The following is an 18439-nucleotide window of genomic DNA, read 5'->3' as shown; positions in this document are numbered from 1 at the left end:
TGTGATATAATACAGAAACGAATGGTGTATCAATAGGAGTATATTTTCTATAGTACTGAGTGTTGCACAGAGATGTCTCCTCACCGAAGATGATGAAGGAGTTGAAGATGAACACGACGAGGAAGAGGAGGAGGACACAGACAGTAACTGTCTTTCCCGTTGCCGGAGTGGGCCGGTCCATCTTCCCAGGCAGGCCCAATCGGATCCTCATGGTGTAGTACCGCGGACCAATCAGCTTCTTCAGCCTCCACGACATCCCGCCCTCCGACTCCTCTGATTCGATGCCGGAGCCCATGTCGACGGTGCCGTAGTTCGGGTGGCTGGCAGTGTAAGTGGTTTTATCTGGTTTACCAATCAGCATCTCGTTGTCGCCTGGATTGCAATATTACAATGTTACAATATTACAATGTTACAATATTACAATTTACAATGTTAGGGTAATATGGTATTAGGATTGGATGTGTGTGTGTGTGTGTGTGTGTGTGTGTGTGTGCACCTAGCGAGGGGAGATTCTTAGCTCCACAGGTGTTAGTTTGAGGTCCTCCGTAGTCATCTACTTCACTGATTGGAGAGCACACTTCCTTCTCACACTCAGCTAACACGCCCTCCTTCTTCTTATTGGACTGCTCCTCAGACAGGAAGTTCACAAAGCCGTGGATGTCTGATTCTGGCTGGTAGCGTAGCAACAACACACACACACTAACCTGGAAGAGGTAGAGAAGAGTGAGAGTTTGTGTGTGTGTGTGTGTGTGTGCGTGTGTGTGTGTGTGTGTAACTCACCAGTGTGTAAGCCAGTAGTGTTCCTATGGACATCATCTCTATGAGATCTCGTAGGGAGACGAGGAGAGAGAGGAGAGCAGCCAGACAGCCAGACACAACACATGCCACCGCTGGAGTCTCAGTGTAGGGAGACACATGGGCCAGGAACCTAGACACACACACACACACACACCCATGCACACACACACACACACACACACACACACACACACACACACACACACACACACACACACACACACACACACACACACACACACACACACACACACACACACACACACACACACACGCACAAGGCGAACGTTATTAATGCAGTGTGCGTGTGCTTGTGTGTTTGTGTATGATCATGTCCGTGTGTGTGTGTATGAGTGTGTTGTCACCTGAACAGCAGTCCGTCTCCAGCCATAGCATAGATGACTCGTGGCATGGGGAACAGAGAGCCCAGGAGACTGACAGACAGGCCAGCTACAGAGCCTACTGCTACTATGTACTTAGCAAAATAACAGCCATGGACAGCAAACATCTCCATCAGGGGAGCGTCAGCATCGATCTCTGTATAGGGAACCATCAGAGTCAGAATCACTGATACCTAGACAGAGACAGAGGGAGAGAGACAGACAGAGACAGAGAGAGACAGAGGGAGAGAGACAGAGAGAGAGAGAGAGAGAGCGAGACAGAGAGAGAGAGCGAGAGAGAGAGAGAGAGAGAGAGAGAGAGAGGGAGACAGAGAGAGAGAGACAGAGAGAGAGAGAGAGAGAGACAGAGAGAGAGAGAGCGAGAGAGAGAGAGAGAGAGAGAGAGAGAGAGAGAGAGAGAGAGAGAGAGAGAGAGACAGAGAGAGAGAGAGAGAGAGAGAGAGAGAGAGAGAGAGACAGAGAGAGAGAGAGAGAGAGAGAGAGAGAGAGAGAGAGAGAGAGAGAGAGAGAGAGAGAGAGAGAGAGAGAGAGAGAGAGAGAGAGAGAGAGAGAGAGAGAGAGAGAGAGAGAGAGAGAGAGAGAGAGAGAGAGAGAGAGAGAGACAGAGAGAGAGAGAGAGAGAGAGAGAGACAGAGAGAGAGAGAGAGAGAGAGAGAGAGAGAGAGAGAGAGAGAGAGAGAGAGAGAGAGAGAGAGAGAGAGAGAGAGAGAGACAGAGACAGAGAGACAGAGACAGGGTTATGAACATAAACTCAAGTGTGCATGTGTGCAATCACTGCCCAAACTAACTCTAGTGAGTGTGGTTGTATATGTGTGAGTGTGGGTGTGTGTTCGTGCGCATGTGTGTGCACGTGCATGACTGCGCCTCTGTGATCTACGTAAACTGACGTGTGAAGTCATGCAGCCATCTGTCACAGATCAGAGATCAGAGAGAGATTAGGATGCAGAGATTATGGAGGAAGAGAGAGACAGGAATAAAAAGGCCATCTCTTACTGACAGATCAACAACCTAACCTAAACCAGAGATATAGACCATGTCTATATCTGAAACATTAGAGTATATAGATAGAGTCTATATCTGAAACCATAGAGTATATAGATAGTCTATATCTTAAACCACAGAGTATATAGATAGTCTATATCTTAAACCACAGAGTATATAGATAGTCTATATCTGAAACCATATAGTATATAAACAGTCTATATCTGAAACCATAGAGTATATAGATAGTCTATATCTGAAACCATAGAGTATATAGATAGAGTCTATATCTTAAACCATAGAGTATATAGATAGAGTCTATATCTTAAACCATAGAGTATATAGATAGAGTCTATATCTTAAACCACAGAGTATATAGATAGTCTATATCTGAAACCATAGAGTATATAAACAGTCTATATCTTAAACCATAGAGTATATAGATAGAGTCTATATCTTAAACCATAGAGTATATAGATAGTCTATATCTTAAACCATAGAGTATATAGATAGAGTCTATATCTTAAACCATAGAGTATATAGATAGAGTCTATATCTTAAACCACAGAGTATATAGATAGTCTATATCTGAAACCATAGAGTATATAGATAGAGTCTATATCTTAAACCATAGAGTATATAGATAGAGTCTATATCTTAAACCATAGAGTATATAGATAGTCTATATCTTAAACCATAGAGTATATAGATAGTCTATATCTTAAACCACAGAGTATATAGATAGAGTCTATATCTTACACCATAGAGTATATAGATAGTCTATATCTTAAACCATAGAGTATATAGATAGAGTCTATATCTTAAACCACAGACATACATAGAGAGAGTCCAACCAACCAGAAATCATTCATTCCGACAAACTCTTGAGGGCAAATGATGTCATTTGCACCGAATAGGGCATGGACGTGTATGTGTGTGTTTGTGTGTGTGTGTGTATGTGTGTTTGTGTGTATGTGTGTGTGTGTGTGTGTGTGTGTGTGTGTGTGTGTGTGTGTGTGTGTATGTGTGTGTGTGTGTATGTGCTTGTGTGTATATATGTGTGTGTGTGTGTGTGTGTGTGTGTGTGTGTGTGTGTGTGTGTGTGTGTGTGTGTGTGTACTCACAGAGACGTATGCAGTAAGGCATGTGATGAGGGAAACAGTAATAGCATAGGGTATAGAGGTGTTGGGACTCTTGGCTTCCTCTCCTGTTGTAGCGATGATGTCAAACCCTATGAAGGCATAGAAACATGTTGCCGCTCCCTGCATCACCTGGTATAAACACACACAGAGGAGACACAGAGGTTAAAGGCTGTGTTAAAACACAATCACTTTTGGCATTATGATTCCACCAACAGTTGAGCTCGAGTTAGGTAGTGAAGATAGTTAGCTATCTACACCTAGCTAGTAAACTAGGAGAAGTTGACTAGTTGAATATCAAAATTCATTGCATATCTGCATGCCTACCAATGTATGTGTGTAATAGCATGTGCATATGTATATAAGTCTGTTTGTGTTTCTCACCCCTGACCACCCGAAGGGTAGGAACCTTCCATCGTCCCAGTTGTGTCCGTTGACGAAGAAGAGTCCGGCCACCATCATGAAGACCCACACCATCAGGTTGATCACATTCAACACATTATTAAACCCTACTGAGTTCTTCACCCCCAGGGCCACGATCACTGTCACTATCACTGCTATCAGCAGGGCCAGGAGGTCTGGGTACGACTGCTCTCCTTTACCTAGAGAGGGAGCGGAGGGAGTGGAGGAGGGAGGGAATGGGTGAGGGGGAGCAGAGGGGAGAGGGAGGGGAGGAGGGAGGGAGAGAGTTGGAGCAGAGGGGAGAGCGAGGGAGAGAGGGATGGGGAGAGGGAGGGAGGGGGAGCAGAGAGCGAGGGAGAGAGGGATTGGGAGGAGTAGTGAGGGAGGGGGGGAGGGAGGGAGGGAGGGAGGAGTAGGGAGGGAGAGTTAAATACACACCACACCGAGAGGTAAACATACATTTTTTATTTAACCTTTATTTAACCAGGAAAAGCCCATTGAGACCCAGAGTCTCTTTTTCAAGGGAGACCTGGTCAAGAAGGCAGCAACAATCAATACATTACAGAATTAAAACATACATACATACAACAATACAATACAACAACATGATCCAGCCTAACAAAAGCATTTTACACTCCTCTGTAACAGAGTCTCCCATAAAGAAAATGCATTCATTCAGTGGCACTAACATATCTAGATGAAGGATGGATGGATTGTAGACTATTCCGTGCCTCTGGTGCACAAGACGAGAAGGCAGTCTTGCCTTATACTGTAAATGTCCTGGGGACTTTAAGTAGCAACCACCTAGCAGACCGGGTATGGTAACTGCTGGTGGTGAAGGAGACCAGACTAAAAGGGCTTTGTAGATGAACACATACAAATGTAGCTTTCTGCGCATATAACCAACCTACCATTTGGTACAAGGTGCACTGGTGGGTGAGTGACTTGGCATTTGTAATAAAGCGGCTGCATCACCATAATCAATTACAGAGAGAAAAGTGGCCTGAACAAGCTTCTTTCTAGCCATAAGTGGGAAGCAAGCCTTATTACCAAAAGGACAACTTGTCATCCAACCATATACCTAGGTATTTGTAGGATGACACTTTTTCAATAGATAAGCCACCAGATGTGGCAATGCTAACCTTCTCTGGCTGAGTGCGAGCTCTGATAAAGGTCATGAATTTAGTTTTTTGTACATTGAAGAGCAGTTTGAGACCGTAAAAGGAGGCCTGCAGTGACTGAAAAGCAGTCTGGAGCTCTTCAACAGCCTGAACCAGAGAAGGAGCACATTAATATATAACTGTATCATCTGCATATAGATGTAACTTTGCTGGTTGCATCCCATTTCCCAAATCATTAATACAAATTGAGAACAACACAGGAGCTAAAATGGAACCCTGGGGGACACCTCTATTAATCTCAAGAAAGCTAGACTTGTGACTGTCAGTATATACATATTGTGTTCTACCAGAAAGATAGTTCTTAAACCAATTTACTGCCCCTTCACTGAGACCAATGTTACTGAGTCTAGCTAGCAACAATTCATGGTCAACTGAATCAAATGCCTTTGATAAATCAACAAACAGAGCAGCACAATACTGCATTTTATCAAGTGTATTTATGAGGTAATTTGCCACTTCTATAGCTGCAGTAGTGGTGCTGTGCCCCATTCTAAAGCCAGACTGAACCTCGCTTAGGACTGTTGCGGTGACCATATTACCGCCACGCCGGTGGTCACGAGTCATGAAGGCAGTCAAATTCCACAAGACCGTTTAGTCAGGGTAATTAGGCTTCTCCAAGCTCTGATGTTGCTGATGTTCATTAGTAACCTACCAAACTTGCTAACTGACTGGTACTCAGCAATCTATTGTCCCTGTAATCACTCTGACATTAATGCAAATGTATTCGAAAATCTAATCAAACACTTCATGAGAGCCCATGAGCTCATGTTGCACAACATTTCTATAGGCTATGCAAATGCAGTAGAAAACAGAGTGATGGCCTCTATTAAAAAGAGGAGGATCCCATCAGCTTTCTATTGGCTAGACCTACTATATTTATTTCTCAACTTTACTAATATTAAACACATTGCTTCTCTTTACAACAGGAGTATAGCCTACTTGGCTGGCATGAAAATAAACCACGGGGAAAGTGTCCTCCATTCGCTATATAACTGCATAGATGAAATATTTTTCCCGCTGCCCCTTTTTCGATACAGGTGCATGATAATGGTCCATTCTAAATCAAAAGAAATTTCACACATATATTTATAAATATAAAGACAATATTAAATCAAGAATAGAGTGATGGGTGACAATATTAGCCTGTCACTTGTGAATTACATATTATCACTTGTGAATGATGCCCAGTATAAGAAACAATGCCTTTTTTTGAGACTTGTTCGAATCATAGTCGCACACCTCATGTAGCCTAGCCCATAAGCCTATATGTTTTAATAAGGTTTGTATCACAACTAAAGTGGCCAAATAACTTATTAAAATTAAGCACATTAATGCGCTTTACAAGGGGTGTAGAGCCTAACTGTCATATATAAGCAGCGTTTGAGTTTCAAGTTTGGGGAAGATAATTTTCACCATAAAAATGCACCTTTATAATAAAAGCATTACATGCATAATTGCATTTGCGGTCACTTTTGATAATGGTGTTTTCCACTATTGGAACATTCGCTCTTATAGCCTACTACCATGTGCGCATTGTTGGGCTTATAATGTGAAGAAATAGCCTAGTAGTTTATCAACATTTTAAACATTCTGATCTGTTCCATCAGCCACATTGCATAAAAGTTTTTTTTTGATACTAGTGGTTGTATTAATTTGGGATCTATCGCATCCCACAACTGTCCCAGACTGTTTGGAATATTTATTTATATCACAGAAGAGAATAAGTCAACTTTTGGTCTATGGGATAGTTGATTGACATAGACTAGTGTTTTTGCTGTTTGTTAGGCCTACTCATCTTGTTGGCTGATGAAAAGTAAATGTGGACAGTTCTTCCAATATCTTCAATATGCACCTCAGAATTGGATAAGGACGGGCGCAGTTGCGCCCCCGATGTGTCTGTCTTCACTTGTAGCCTGTGAGAAAGACCCGATCAGGTGATGGAGAGCCATGTGAGTGAGAGGCTCTTAGGATTACGCAGCACACTCAGGGAGAAGGGCACAATGCAGCACTCCGGGCCGCAAAAGCCATGGATTCTTTTTAGGGTGCATTACGGCCACAAAGGGTATGCCTCGTGAAATTCGAGGCATTATTAAGTGCTGGTCAAATTGTGAATGAGAGACTGATGAAGTGTGTACAGCCTGTGCAAAAAACAAAGCAGAGCTCATGCCTTTCAAGCGACTTTTCTCAAATCATCATTAGAGTCACATCATGCAGCCTTACAATGTATTAAAAATCAGAACATACAGGCCAACATTTATATCACAACTAAAGGTACATAAATAACTCTAAATTAAGCATATAGGAGAACCTATTTCTTTGTTAATCGCTCAACACAGAATAGCTGCATATGCACACTCCCTCAAATTGTTTGGGAGTTTAGAGATAGGACGATAGTTATTAGCATCTGAGGGATCTCCACCCTTTAGCCGTGGGAGGACATAAGCTGATTTCCAAATGCTGGGTATGGAATTGGTCAAGAGACTCAAGTTGAAAATGTGAGCCACAGGTTCAGTAATAATACCAGCTGCTATCTTTAAGAGGTAGGGGTCCAGGTTGTCTGGACCTGCAGACTTTTTACTCTGTGGCCTTTAGTGCTTTATAGACCTCAGCATAAGAAACAGGCTCAAAGTTAAAATGGTTCACACGAGGCCTTATATAATAGCTTACTGTAACAGAGCTTACATTAGAGGCCTGGGCCCCACCATTATCAAAACTGAAACAGCAGAAAAGACATGAACACACACTGTCAACAGTCATGCACCGTGCCAACAGTGTGTGAGTGTGTGTGTGTGTGTGTGTGTGTGTGTGTGTGTGTGTGTGTGTGTGTGTGTGTGTGTGTGTGTGTGTGTGTGTGTGTGTGTGTGTGTGTGTGTATGTGTGTGTGCATGTGTGTGAGCAGAGGGAATGGATGGCAGGCTAGATGGCCAGCTGTTGGAAAGTTCCCATTTCCTTTTCCTGTTAGATATATTTTGTCTCCCTCTGTCTGTTTCCACAGTTCCTAGGCTGTCACACAACTGTCACAACACCGTAGCATAACCCTCGCTACAATCCACAAACAGGAGAACTATCACAACCCTGTAGCATAACCCTCGCTACAATCCACAAACAGGAGAACTATCACAACCCTGTAGCATAACCCTCGCTACAATCCACAAACAGGAGAACTATCACAACACCGTAGCATAACCCTCGCTACAATCCACAAACAGGAGAACTATCACAACCCTGTAGCATAACCCTCGCTACAATCCACAAACAGGAGAACTATCACAACCCTGTAGCATAACCCTCGCTACAATCCACAAACAGGAGAACTATCACAACCCTGTAGCATAACCCTCGCTACAATCCACAAACAGGAGAACTATCACAACCCTGTAGCATAACCCTCGCTACAATCCACAAACAGGAGAACTATCACAACCCTGTAGCATAACCCTCGCTACAATCCACAAACAGGAGAACTATCACAACCCTGTAGCATAACCCTCGCTACAATCCACAAACAGGAGAACTATCACAACCCTGTAGCATAACCCTCGCTACAATCCACAAACAGGAGAACTATCACAACCCTGTAGCATAACCCTCGCTACAATCCACAAACAGGAGAACTATCACAACCCTGTAGCATAACCCTCGCTACAATCCACAAACAGGAGAACTATCACAACCCTGTAGCATAACCCTCGCTACAATCCACAAACAGAAAAAGTAGTGATCATCTGTTATGTTGAGGAATGAGCTTTCACTGTCTGTTTCTATACTGCTAGCCACTCTAGACGTCAGGCTCACATTCAGGAAGGTGAAACCTACTGACTTGTACTATTACTCTGCCTGTCAGAAAGGCATGGCTGTTCATCGCACTACATTTCTACGCTGGACACAGCCCAGGTCTCAGGGAAGATTATGTCACAGCTACTGGAAACACCACACACACCCACACAGATATACAGCACACACCCTCCTCCCTTCTCCAACCCCTCCCTCCCCTCTCCTCCCCCCTCCAGACTCACCCAGGCCATTGAGTGTTCCGATGTGCGTAGTCATAAACGTAGAGATGCTTTTATTGGCTAGTGAGTCCGCCATGCTGCTGAGAGCTGACGCCCCCGCGGCTGTACCAATCAAGTACTCCAGGATCAGGTTCCAGCCAATGAAAAAGGCCACACACTCCCCCACTGTCACGTAGCTGTAGGTGTAGGCTGAGCCTGTTGTCTTGGGAACGCGAACCCCAAATTCAGCATAACACACTCCTGAAGGGGAGACACACAAATATCATGCAGCTGTGTGTATGTGTGTGTGTGTGTGTGTTTGTGTGCATGTGTGTGCGTGTGTGTGTCATTACCTGACAGTATAGAGGCGACAGCAGCGATGATGAAGGAGACGATAACGCCAGGTCCGGCCATCTCCTTAGCAACCAGCCCAGAGACCACGTACATCCCCGTGCCAACGCAGCTGCCCACCCCTAGTGACACCAGGTCTACCGTGGACAGCACCCTCGCTAGTTTGGTGCCATGGCTGCTTGTACCACCTGTGCACACACACTTACATTAGCATACAAACACACACCTTAACATAAAACACACGTTAATATAACCCACACACATATATCCACACACACTGTATACCCACACATACCCCCCCCCCCCCCCCCCCCCACACACACATACACACACATTCCCTCCTTCATTCACACCCCTAGAGACCCTCCTGTAAACACTTACCTGTCCCAGAGTCCAACATGCTCTCTACCGGTTTGGTCCTGAGGACTCTGGAGGTGAAGGAGTGCCATCCTGCCCGCCACTGGACACGCTGCAGCTTACCACGCAGACCTGACATACTGAGGTCACAGGTCAGGGGTTAGAGATCAAGGGTCAAGAGAGGGCTTCAGCTTTTTTCTCTATTTTGTCCTCTGACATTCACTTTTTCCACTCTCGACAATAACGCTTATCCTTGTGAAGACGGGCGGAGTGGGAGAGAGGATGGGAGGAAGAAAGTGTGTTCTCTCTGGTAGTCAGGTGAGGGGGGTGTCAGCAGTTCCTCATGGTGATATAGAAGTGTAGTCTGTTGTCTCAGGTGTCCATCTGTAACAGGAAACCCCATGTTTTTACACATATAGTACAATACAGCTGACAACATATGACACCATGTCTGTGTCTTGTCCACAGCTGTTTGACAGTTACAGTCACATTGGGGAAGATATGGCTGGTTATCCATCCTTTACTGTAAACACACACACACACATACACACACATACACACAGCGAGGTGTGTGTTCCAGAATGAGTTTCTACCTGAAAACAGAGAACTAATTATCAGCTGGTCCTTGTAAACCTGTTGTTATAGCAACCATCTCATTACACCACGCCATAGATGACAGTTCATAATCGTCTGTATGTGTATGTGTGTGTGCATGCGTGCGTGTGTTCCAGATGACTGTGTTGTGTTGTAACTTCCTGAGTCATAATCACTTCCTGATTAGATCTGACCTGAGATGAACTCAGAGCTGATGGACTGTAAGGACTCCACCCCTCCAGAACACATTGTTCTGTTACAGACCCACACAAGCACACACAATATAATTACACCCATAGACAAATAATTACAGGGTTTTGCATCCCAAATGGCACCCTATTCCCGATATAGTGCACTTAGTCCAGAGTACTGGTCAAAAGTAGAGCCCTATAGAGGGAACAGGGCTCTATTTGAGACACAGTCATGGATTCAACCTTCGATCAACCAATCCCCTGTCCTCCGCCCAGTCAGTCAACGACTGCACTCATAGAAGATGATTGAATAAAACCCTTTGGTCTAAAGTGAACAGGAGTTAATACATAGTCAGTATGTGCGGGTAGGAAAATAACCTGCTCTGATGACTGCTATTACTGCCAACCTCTTTCCCTCTTTCAATGAGCTTTCTTTCTTTCTCTCTGTTTATTTCTCTATTATTCCCCCTCTGTCTGCACTCAGGAAGAGGGGGAGAAATCATTTATGTAAAGTGGGCCAACGCACCTCTCAATCATCAAACACACACACACACACACACACACACACACACACACACACACACACACACACACTACACACACACACACACACACACACACACACACACACACACACACACACACACACACCACACACACACACACACACACACACACACACACACACACACACACACACACACACACACACACACACACTACACACACACACTACACACACACACACACACACACACACACACACACACACACACACACACACACACACACACACACACACACACACACTACACACACACACTACACACACACGCCTCTCAGCCATCAACCACTTAAACGAGCCCTGCAATTACCCAGCTGTTTAACCACAGTGGTTGTATGTGTGTGTGTATGTGTGTGTGTGTGTGTGTGTGTGTGTGTGTGTGTGCGTGTGTGTGTGTGTGTGCGCGTGTGTGTGTGTGTGTGTGTGTGTGTACGTGTGTGTGTGTGTGTGCGTTTCAGTTTAACCACAAAGCAAGGCACAATACAGGAGAGCGGTGGGCATGGCTATTGTCCCTGCAGATTGTGGATAATAGAACATAAAGGATAAGAAAGGAGGGATGATGATGGAGGGATGAGCAGCAGACTGATAAAACAGCTCATCTGTTCCCATCAGACACAGTATTGATCTCAAACACAATGCAATAGGATCTGTCCTCCCTAACTAGAAGAACAGGTGTAAACAGCCCATTACAATGTCCAGCCGTCCTCTGTCTGTCGATCGGTCTGTCTGTCCGTCCGTCTGCCTGTTGGTATGCCTGTCCATCCATCTGTCTGTCAGCTGGTATCCTAGTCATCCACCATAATAATAAATGATTGTTATTCAATAGGCCAATCAATGAGCGTGATTTGTTGTTGTAAGAGAGTGGTTAGCTGTGTGTTCCAGCCAACATTCTGTCTGACTGACAGAACGTACATCCTGATTCAGCTTCTGGAACTCAGTACCTTAATAACGCTAAGAGGACTCATTCAGTCCAATCTGGCAACCGATTCAGTCCAATCTGGCAACCGGTAATGTTCTGATATGGCAACCACTGGACTTCTGAGTAGGTCAGAGTCAGAGAGAGGGTATGTCATCATTGAGTATAGGACCGGACTCAGGAGAAAGGTTCTCTCTCTCTTCCTTTCTTTCAGTCTCTCTCTCTCTTTCTCTCTCCAGTGCTGAGTTCAAGAGTGTAGTGAGAGTGGGAAAGACAGCTGGAACGCAGCCCTCCATCTCTCTCTCTCTCTGTCCCTCTATATCTGTGTTCCTTTGGATGGCCTTGTATCTGATAACCATGGTAACCATATTGCCAAACTGTGACACATATCTAAAAGGATTGGTAACTACACCAATACGCTGTACATATCCCTAGGGCCCAGAGTTTATCCCGACCACATGGCCTGATCTGGTAAAACTCTAGTCTTCCTCCCCTCTCCCCAGTAGAAAGGATTAGACAAAAGAAGAGGAGGAGAGGAGAGTAATTATTTTAAACTACAGTTAAAGTCTGCCCATTCATTTCCTTTCATTACACATGCAGTAAGATCACAGAGATAACAGTATAATGGGAACAAACACCTCCCACACTTGAACCCCCCCCCCCCCCCTCTCTCCCCCTCTCGCACTCTATCTGACTATATATTTACGTGGCCTGTCGTCTGGTAGGGGGTGTGCTGCTGATGACGGAGATGCAGATGGCTCTGTGATGGTGTGTGTGTGTGGGAGGTGATTGTATTAGCTTTTATGCACAGACAGGCTCTGTGACGTCAGTGAGGCTATCTCCCATTCACAAACCAAATCAGGTTGTGTGTGTTCTTGTGAGAGGGTGAGTCACACATGCAATAGAACAAGGGTTGTGAGATCATCTACACACACACACACACACACACACACACACACACACACACACACACACACACACACACACACACACACACACACACACACACAACAATCTATCAAGCAATCAAGCAAAGGGCACTGCGCAAACAAACATTTAGATATAAACAGACACACAGTATAAGGGAACACAAAACACACACACACAAACACAAAAACACACAAACACTCACACAGCTGCAACCTGTGGCTCAGTGATGTTTCATCATTACACACACATACAAACACACACCTGTTGACAGAATGATTGATCTAAATCCATTACAAACAAGCTTATAGGGAGCAGTCGATGTTACTCCCCGTGACATCTAGCCATGACAGGAGGTGAATTATTGAACTGGTATCCCCATCAGGGTTAAACTCATCTTGTGATCTTCCTTGGCATGACGGGAATGTAGGCAAACTAATACAACATAACAGACATGACTATTATCAAGACTTCATCAACACCATATTTTAGCAATAAGGCCCGAGGTGGTGTGGTATATGGCCAGTATACCACGGTTAAATGCTGTTCTTAGGCACAACTCAACTCAGAGTGCCTGGATACAGCCCTTAGCCGTGGTATATTGGGCATATACCACAAATCCCTGAGGTGCCTTATTGCTATTACAAACTGATTAACAACATAATTAGAGCAGTAAAAATAAATGTTTTGTCTTATCCGTGGTATACGGTCTGATACACCACAGCTGTCAGCCAATCAGCATTCAGGGCTTGACCCACCCAGTTTATAATTCCTGTTAACTTCTTTGATATAGGGGGCAGCATTTTCACTTTTGGATGAATTGCGTGCCCATAGTGAACTGCCTCCTACTCTGTCCCAGATACTAATATATGCATATTAGTATTACTATTGGATATAAAACACTCTGAAGTTTCTAAAAGTGTTTGAATGATGTCTGTGAGTATAACAGAACTCATATGGCAGGCAAAAACCTGAGAAAAAATCCAAACAGGATGTGAGAATTCTGAGACTGGTCATTGTTAAACTCATCGCCTATTCAATTCCCTGTAATATATGGATCTGTTTGCACTTCCTACGCCTTCCACTAGATGTCAACAGTCTGTAGAACGCTGAATGAAGCCTATACTGTGATGTGGGACCGGATGGGAGGTGTTTGAGTCAGTGGTCTGGCAGATTGCCAGTTCTTGGTCACGCGCATTCCTCATGATATCGCCATGCGTTCCATTACTTATAGAGAACAAGAAAATAATTCTCCAGTTGGAACCTTATTGGATATAAATGATAACAACATCCTGAAGATTGATTCTCTACTAAGTTTGACCAGTTTATTCGACTTGTAATATAACTTTTTGAAGTTTTCGTCCGACGTTTGCCTGCATCTGCGCGAGCGTTTGGACACGTGTACTACACATGCTAGCAAAAGTAGCTAATTGGACATAAGTAATGGACATTATTGAACAAAACAACAATTTATTGTGGAACTAGGATTCCTGGCAGTGCATTCTGATGAACATAATCAAAGGTAAGGGAATATTTATGATGTAATTTCGTATTTCTTTTGACTCCAACATGGCGGAGAAATGTTGTTAAATCTGAGCGCCGTCTCAGATTATTGCATGGTGTGCTTTTTACGTAAAGTTTTTTTTAAATCTTACACAGCGGTTGCATTAAGAACAAGTGTATCTTTAATTCTGTGTAAAACATGTATCTTCCATCAAAGTTTATGATGAGTATTTCTGTTATTTGACGTGGCTCTCTGCAATTACTCCGGATATTTTGGAGGCATTTCTGAACATGGCGCCAATGTAAACTGAGATTTGTGGATATAAATATGCACATTATCGAACAAAACATAAATGTATTGTGTAACATGATGTCCTATGAGTGTCATCTGATGAAGATCATCAAAGGTTAGTGATTAATTTTATCTCTATTTCTGCTTTTTGTGACTACTATCTTTTGCTGGGAAAATGGCTGTGTTTTTCTGTGGCTATGTACTGAGCTAACATAATTGTTTGGTGTGCTTTCCCCGTAAATCCTTTTTGAAATCAGACATGTTGGCTGGATTCACAACATGTGTAGCTTTAATTTTGTGTCTTTCATGTGTTGATTTTTATAGTAAAATATTTGAACTTGGCGCGCTACATTTTTTCTGGATTTTGGCCAAGTGGGACGCTACCGTCCCACCTATCCTAGAGAGGTTTTAATGACTGCTGCTTTCAGCACCACGGCCAGCACCACACAGATGTAGGGAGAGAGGGAGATGTAAAGGAGTGAGAGAGCAGAGAGAGGGGGGAGTGGGTGAGGAAGAGTGGTAGAGGAAGAAAAGGAACATGGGGAGGAATGGGTGATGGAAAGAGAGCGAGAGAGAGGGAGGGAGAGAAAGAGACAACTCTCATGACATGTCATTAGAGATTAGCTTGTTCTCAGGCTCCAGGCTTTCTAACACACAGACCTGTCTCAACATCTCAACAACAGAGAGAGAGAGCAATGTGTGTGAAGGCTCTGATGACAATACTGCAGTTACAGAGCTCTCTTTGATCCCTCTCTCTTTCTCTCTCTCTCTCTCTCTCTCTCTCTCTCTCTCTACCATCTATTTCATGCTCAAACCCAGAGAGGATGGAAAGTCATAACACAATAATATACAGTAAATACCCTACCCTAACAAACCTTATCCTACCCTACCCTACCCAACCTTATTCTACCCTAACCAATCACATCCTACCCTACCCTAACCAACCTTATCGTACCCTACCCTAACCAACCTTATCGTACCCTACCCGACCTTATCCTACCCTAATCAACCTTATCCTACACTACTCTAACCAACCTTATCCTACCCTAACCAACCTTATCCTACACTACCCTAACCAACCCTACACTACCCTATCCTACCCTACTCTAACCAACCCTATCCTATGCTATACTAAACGAGCTGTACCTCCCAAAAAATCTGCTCCCAAGAGTTTCCCCAACAGCACAAGTTCAGATGTCGCCCCCCCTCCACACGCACGCTATCATCTATAGAAAAAGACAGACTGATTCTTGCAGAGGATAGGCGTGCACATGGGCGTGCACCCTACACACGCAGACATGATGCTATAAACCGGATGATAAGCATCCATTTCGTACAGTCTCTCTCTCTCACTCACACACACACACACACACACACACAGCAGAGGGTAGCCTTATATCTATCTAGAGGTCCTTCTATGATAAAATAGCGATCAGATGAGATGTAGCCTGCTACGTGATGATATCAGGCAGATCTCAACATTTACTCTAGCTGATGATAAACAAATACCTTTATGTCGGGTAATGTAATAACGAAATCGTATCGTCCTCTCCTCTCTCTCCGCTTGTGTCTACTGCAGCTGCAACAGGGATGCGAGTTTCCACCCCGAACACATACACACGCACACGCACATGCACGCCGAGCAGGTGTGACTCAAGAAGGACTCATTTTATCGTCAAACAACAACCGATCGATCAACTGCAGGACACACATACACATCGCGGGTCGAATACGCAATTTTCACACACACATAAACGACACAGACAGAAAGGGTGAGAGTGGGACAGAGATGGAGAGAAAGGATGAGAAACAAATTCACTTACGTATTCTACCGTGACCCTGGCAGTTTAGAGGATGCTCGCTCTCCTCCGGAAAGGCTCGAGCTCCATGTCGGTTGCTGCTGCAGTCTCTCTCTCCCTCTCTCTCTCTCCTCTCTCGCTCGCCCTTTCTCGCTCTCTCTGCTTCCCTCTCTCTCTTCTCCTTCTCTCTCTTCAGCAGCAGTAGCATCTCGCGCATCACCAGGAGGCGGTGGGAGGCGAGAGCCTTTTAAATCATTCAGAAGCCTGCGTACACCACGTGACCAGTAATCTATTATTTAGTTATCCACCCCTCCCCCTCCCGCAGCCGAATGGCACTTCGTGACGTCACTTTCGTCCTCTGAAGCGGGTCGCGGTTCCTCCGCACGTCCCCGTTCAATAGCCTATAAACGGAGAGATGCATAGGCTAGCTATATCATTTCTAAGAGCGCTTGTTTACGCTACCCAAGATACCGTTAACCAAACTGATATTATCCTATTGTAGGGCTATGTAGCCTGCTATGCTGTAAACTAGCCTATTTTAACATTCAATAGGTAGGCCTACTGAATTGTATCAAGTATTTTTTGATTTACTAAAAGCTCCATTGATAGATTGTTTTAACTACTCCTATAGAAATGGTAGTCTGTCAGGTACTCAGCAGGGAGGTCTGATTTCTCTATTATTAAAAAAAGACCCAGATGGCAAATATAAAGACACAGTCTATCTAAAAAACTGGAGGCCCCTTACACTTCAATGTTGTGATGCAAAAATACTAGCAAAATGCATAGCACTCAGAATTTAAAGGGTTTTACCAGGTATTGTTCATCCTGATCAGACATGTTTTTTACATGGACGATACATTGGAGATAATATACGACAACTACTAGAAATAATAGAACATCATGAAACATATAAGAAGCCAGGAATTATATTTAAAGTGGATTTTGAAAAGGCATTTGATAAAGTGAGACTGGATTTTATTTATAAACGCCTGGATTTTTTCAATTTCGGTAAATTCTCTTATAAAATGGGTAAAAATAAGACCCTGCAACCATGGAGAGGTAAATACCTGTCTATTTATTTAAAAAATGCCCTGATTAACTCCTTAGTCATATCTCAGTTTACTCACTTACTTATTGCGCTGCCTACTCCTGATGATTCGTTTTTCAAATCATATGAGCAAAAAATATTTAGCTTTATCTGGGATTGTCACGACTTCCGCCGAAGTCGGTTCCTCTCTTTGTTCGGGCGGTGTTCGGCGGTCGACGTCACCTGTCTTCTAGCCATCGCCGATCCACCTTTCATTTTCCATTTGTTTTGTCTTGTTTTCCCACACACCTGGTTTTCATTTCCCTCATTACTTGTCGTGTATTTAACCCTCTGTTCCCCCCATGTCTGTGTGTGAAATTGTTCGTTACGTTTATTGTGTGAGTGTCACACCCTGGCCTTAGTTATCTTTGTTTTCATTATTATTTTAGTTAGGTCAGGGTGTGACATGGGGATGTATGTGTTTTTGGCTTGTCTAGGTGTTTGTATGTCTATGGCTGCCTGGATTGGTTCTCAATTAGAGACAGCTGTGGTTTATTGTCTCTGATTGAGAGCCATATTTAAGGCAGCCATGGGCATTTGGGTTTGGTGGGTAATTGTCTATGTCTAGTCTATGTTGCATGTTTGCACTTAGTCATTTATAGCTTCACGTTCGTCATTTTGTTGTTTTGTTTCGTTTGTTCTTTTTCTAAATAAAGAGAAGATGTATTTTTCACACGCTGCGCCTTGGTCCTCTCTCTCACCCAAAGACGATCGTGACAGAATTACCCACCAACCTAGGACCAAGCGGCGTGGGAGAGCGCAACTGCGAAACCAGGACTCGTGGACATGGGAGGAAATATTGGACGGAAAGGGACCCTGGGCTCAACCAGGAGAATATCGCCGCCCCAAAGCTGAGCTGGAGGCAGCGAAAGCAGAGAGGCGGCGTTACGAGGAGCTAGCTCAGAAGCAGGAGAAGGATCTGGGCTACACTACGTGGGAGGAGATCGACAGGTGGGCGATCGA

General features: G+C 44.1%; 1 protein-coding gene across 1 annotated transcript in view; it reads right to left on the bottom strand.

The window, feature by feature from the left end:
• LOC120033240 (probable cationic amino acid transporter) overlaps nt 1–9741 on the bottom strand; it is a 10758-nt gene extending 1017 nt beyond the window's left edge. Inside the window, exons 1-9 of the mRNA XM_038979520.1 lie at nt 9627–9741; nt 9248–9433; nt 8919–9155; nt 3704–3921; nt 3305–3451; nt 1164–1372; nt 781–928; nt 497–704; nt 85–372 (exon numbers count right to left, since the gene is read on the bottom strand). Of these exons, the coding sequence (XP_038835448.1) occupies nt 85–372; nt 497–704; nt 781–928; nt 1164–1372; nt 3305–3451; nt 3704–3921; nt 8919–9155; nt 9248–9433; nt 9627–9741 (1756 nt within the window). The remainder of the gene's footprint in view (nt 1–84; nt 373–496; nt 705–780; nt 929–1163; nt 1373–3304; nt 3452–3703; nt 3922–8918; nt 9156–9247; nt 9434–9626) is intronic.
• Between the last annotated feature and the right edge of the window lie 8698 nt (nt 9742–18439).

The sequence above is a fragment of the Salvelinus namaycush genome, chromosome 40 (genome assembly GCF_016432855.1).
Source record: "Salvelinus namaycush isolate Seneca chromosome 40, SaNama_1.0, whole genome shotgun sequence".
NCBI classification, from domain to species: Eukaryota; Metazoa; Chordata; class Actinopteri; order Salmoniformes; family Salmonidae; genus Salvelinus; species Salvelinus namaycush.
Note: the sequence above shows the minus strand (reverse complement) of the source record. Positions and strands in the feature narration are given on the sequence as shown.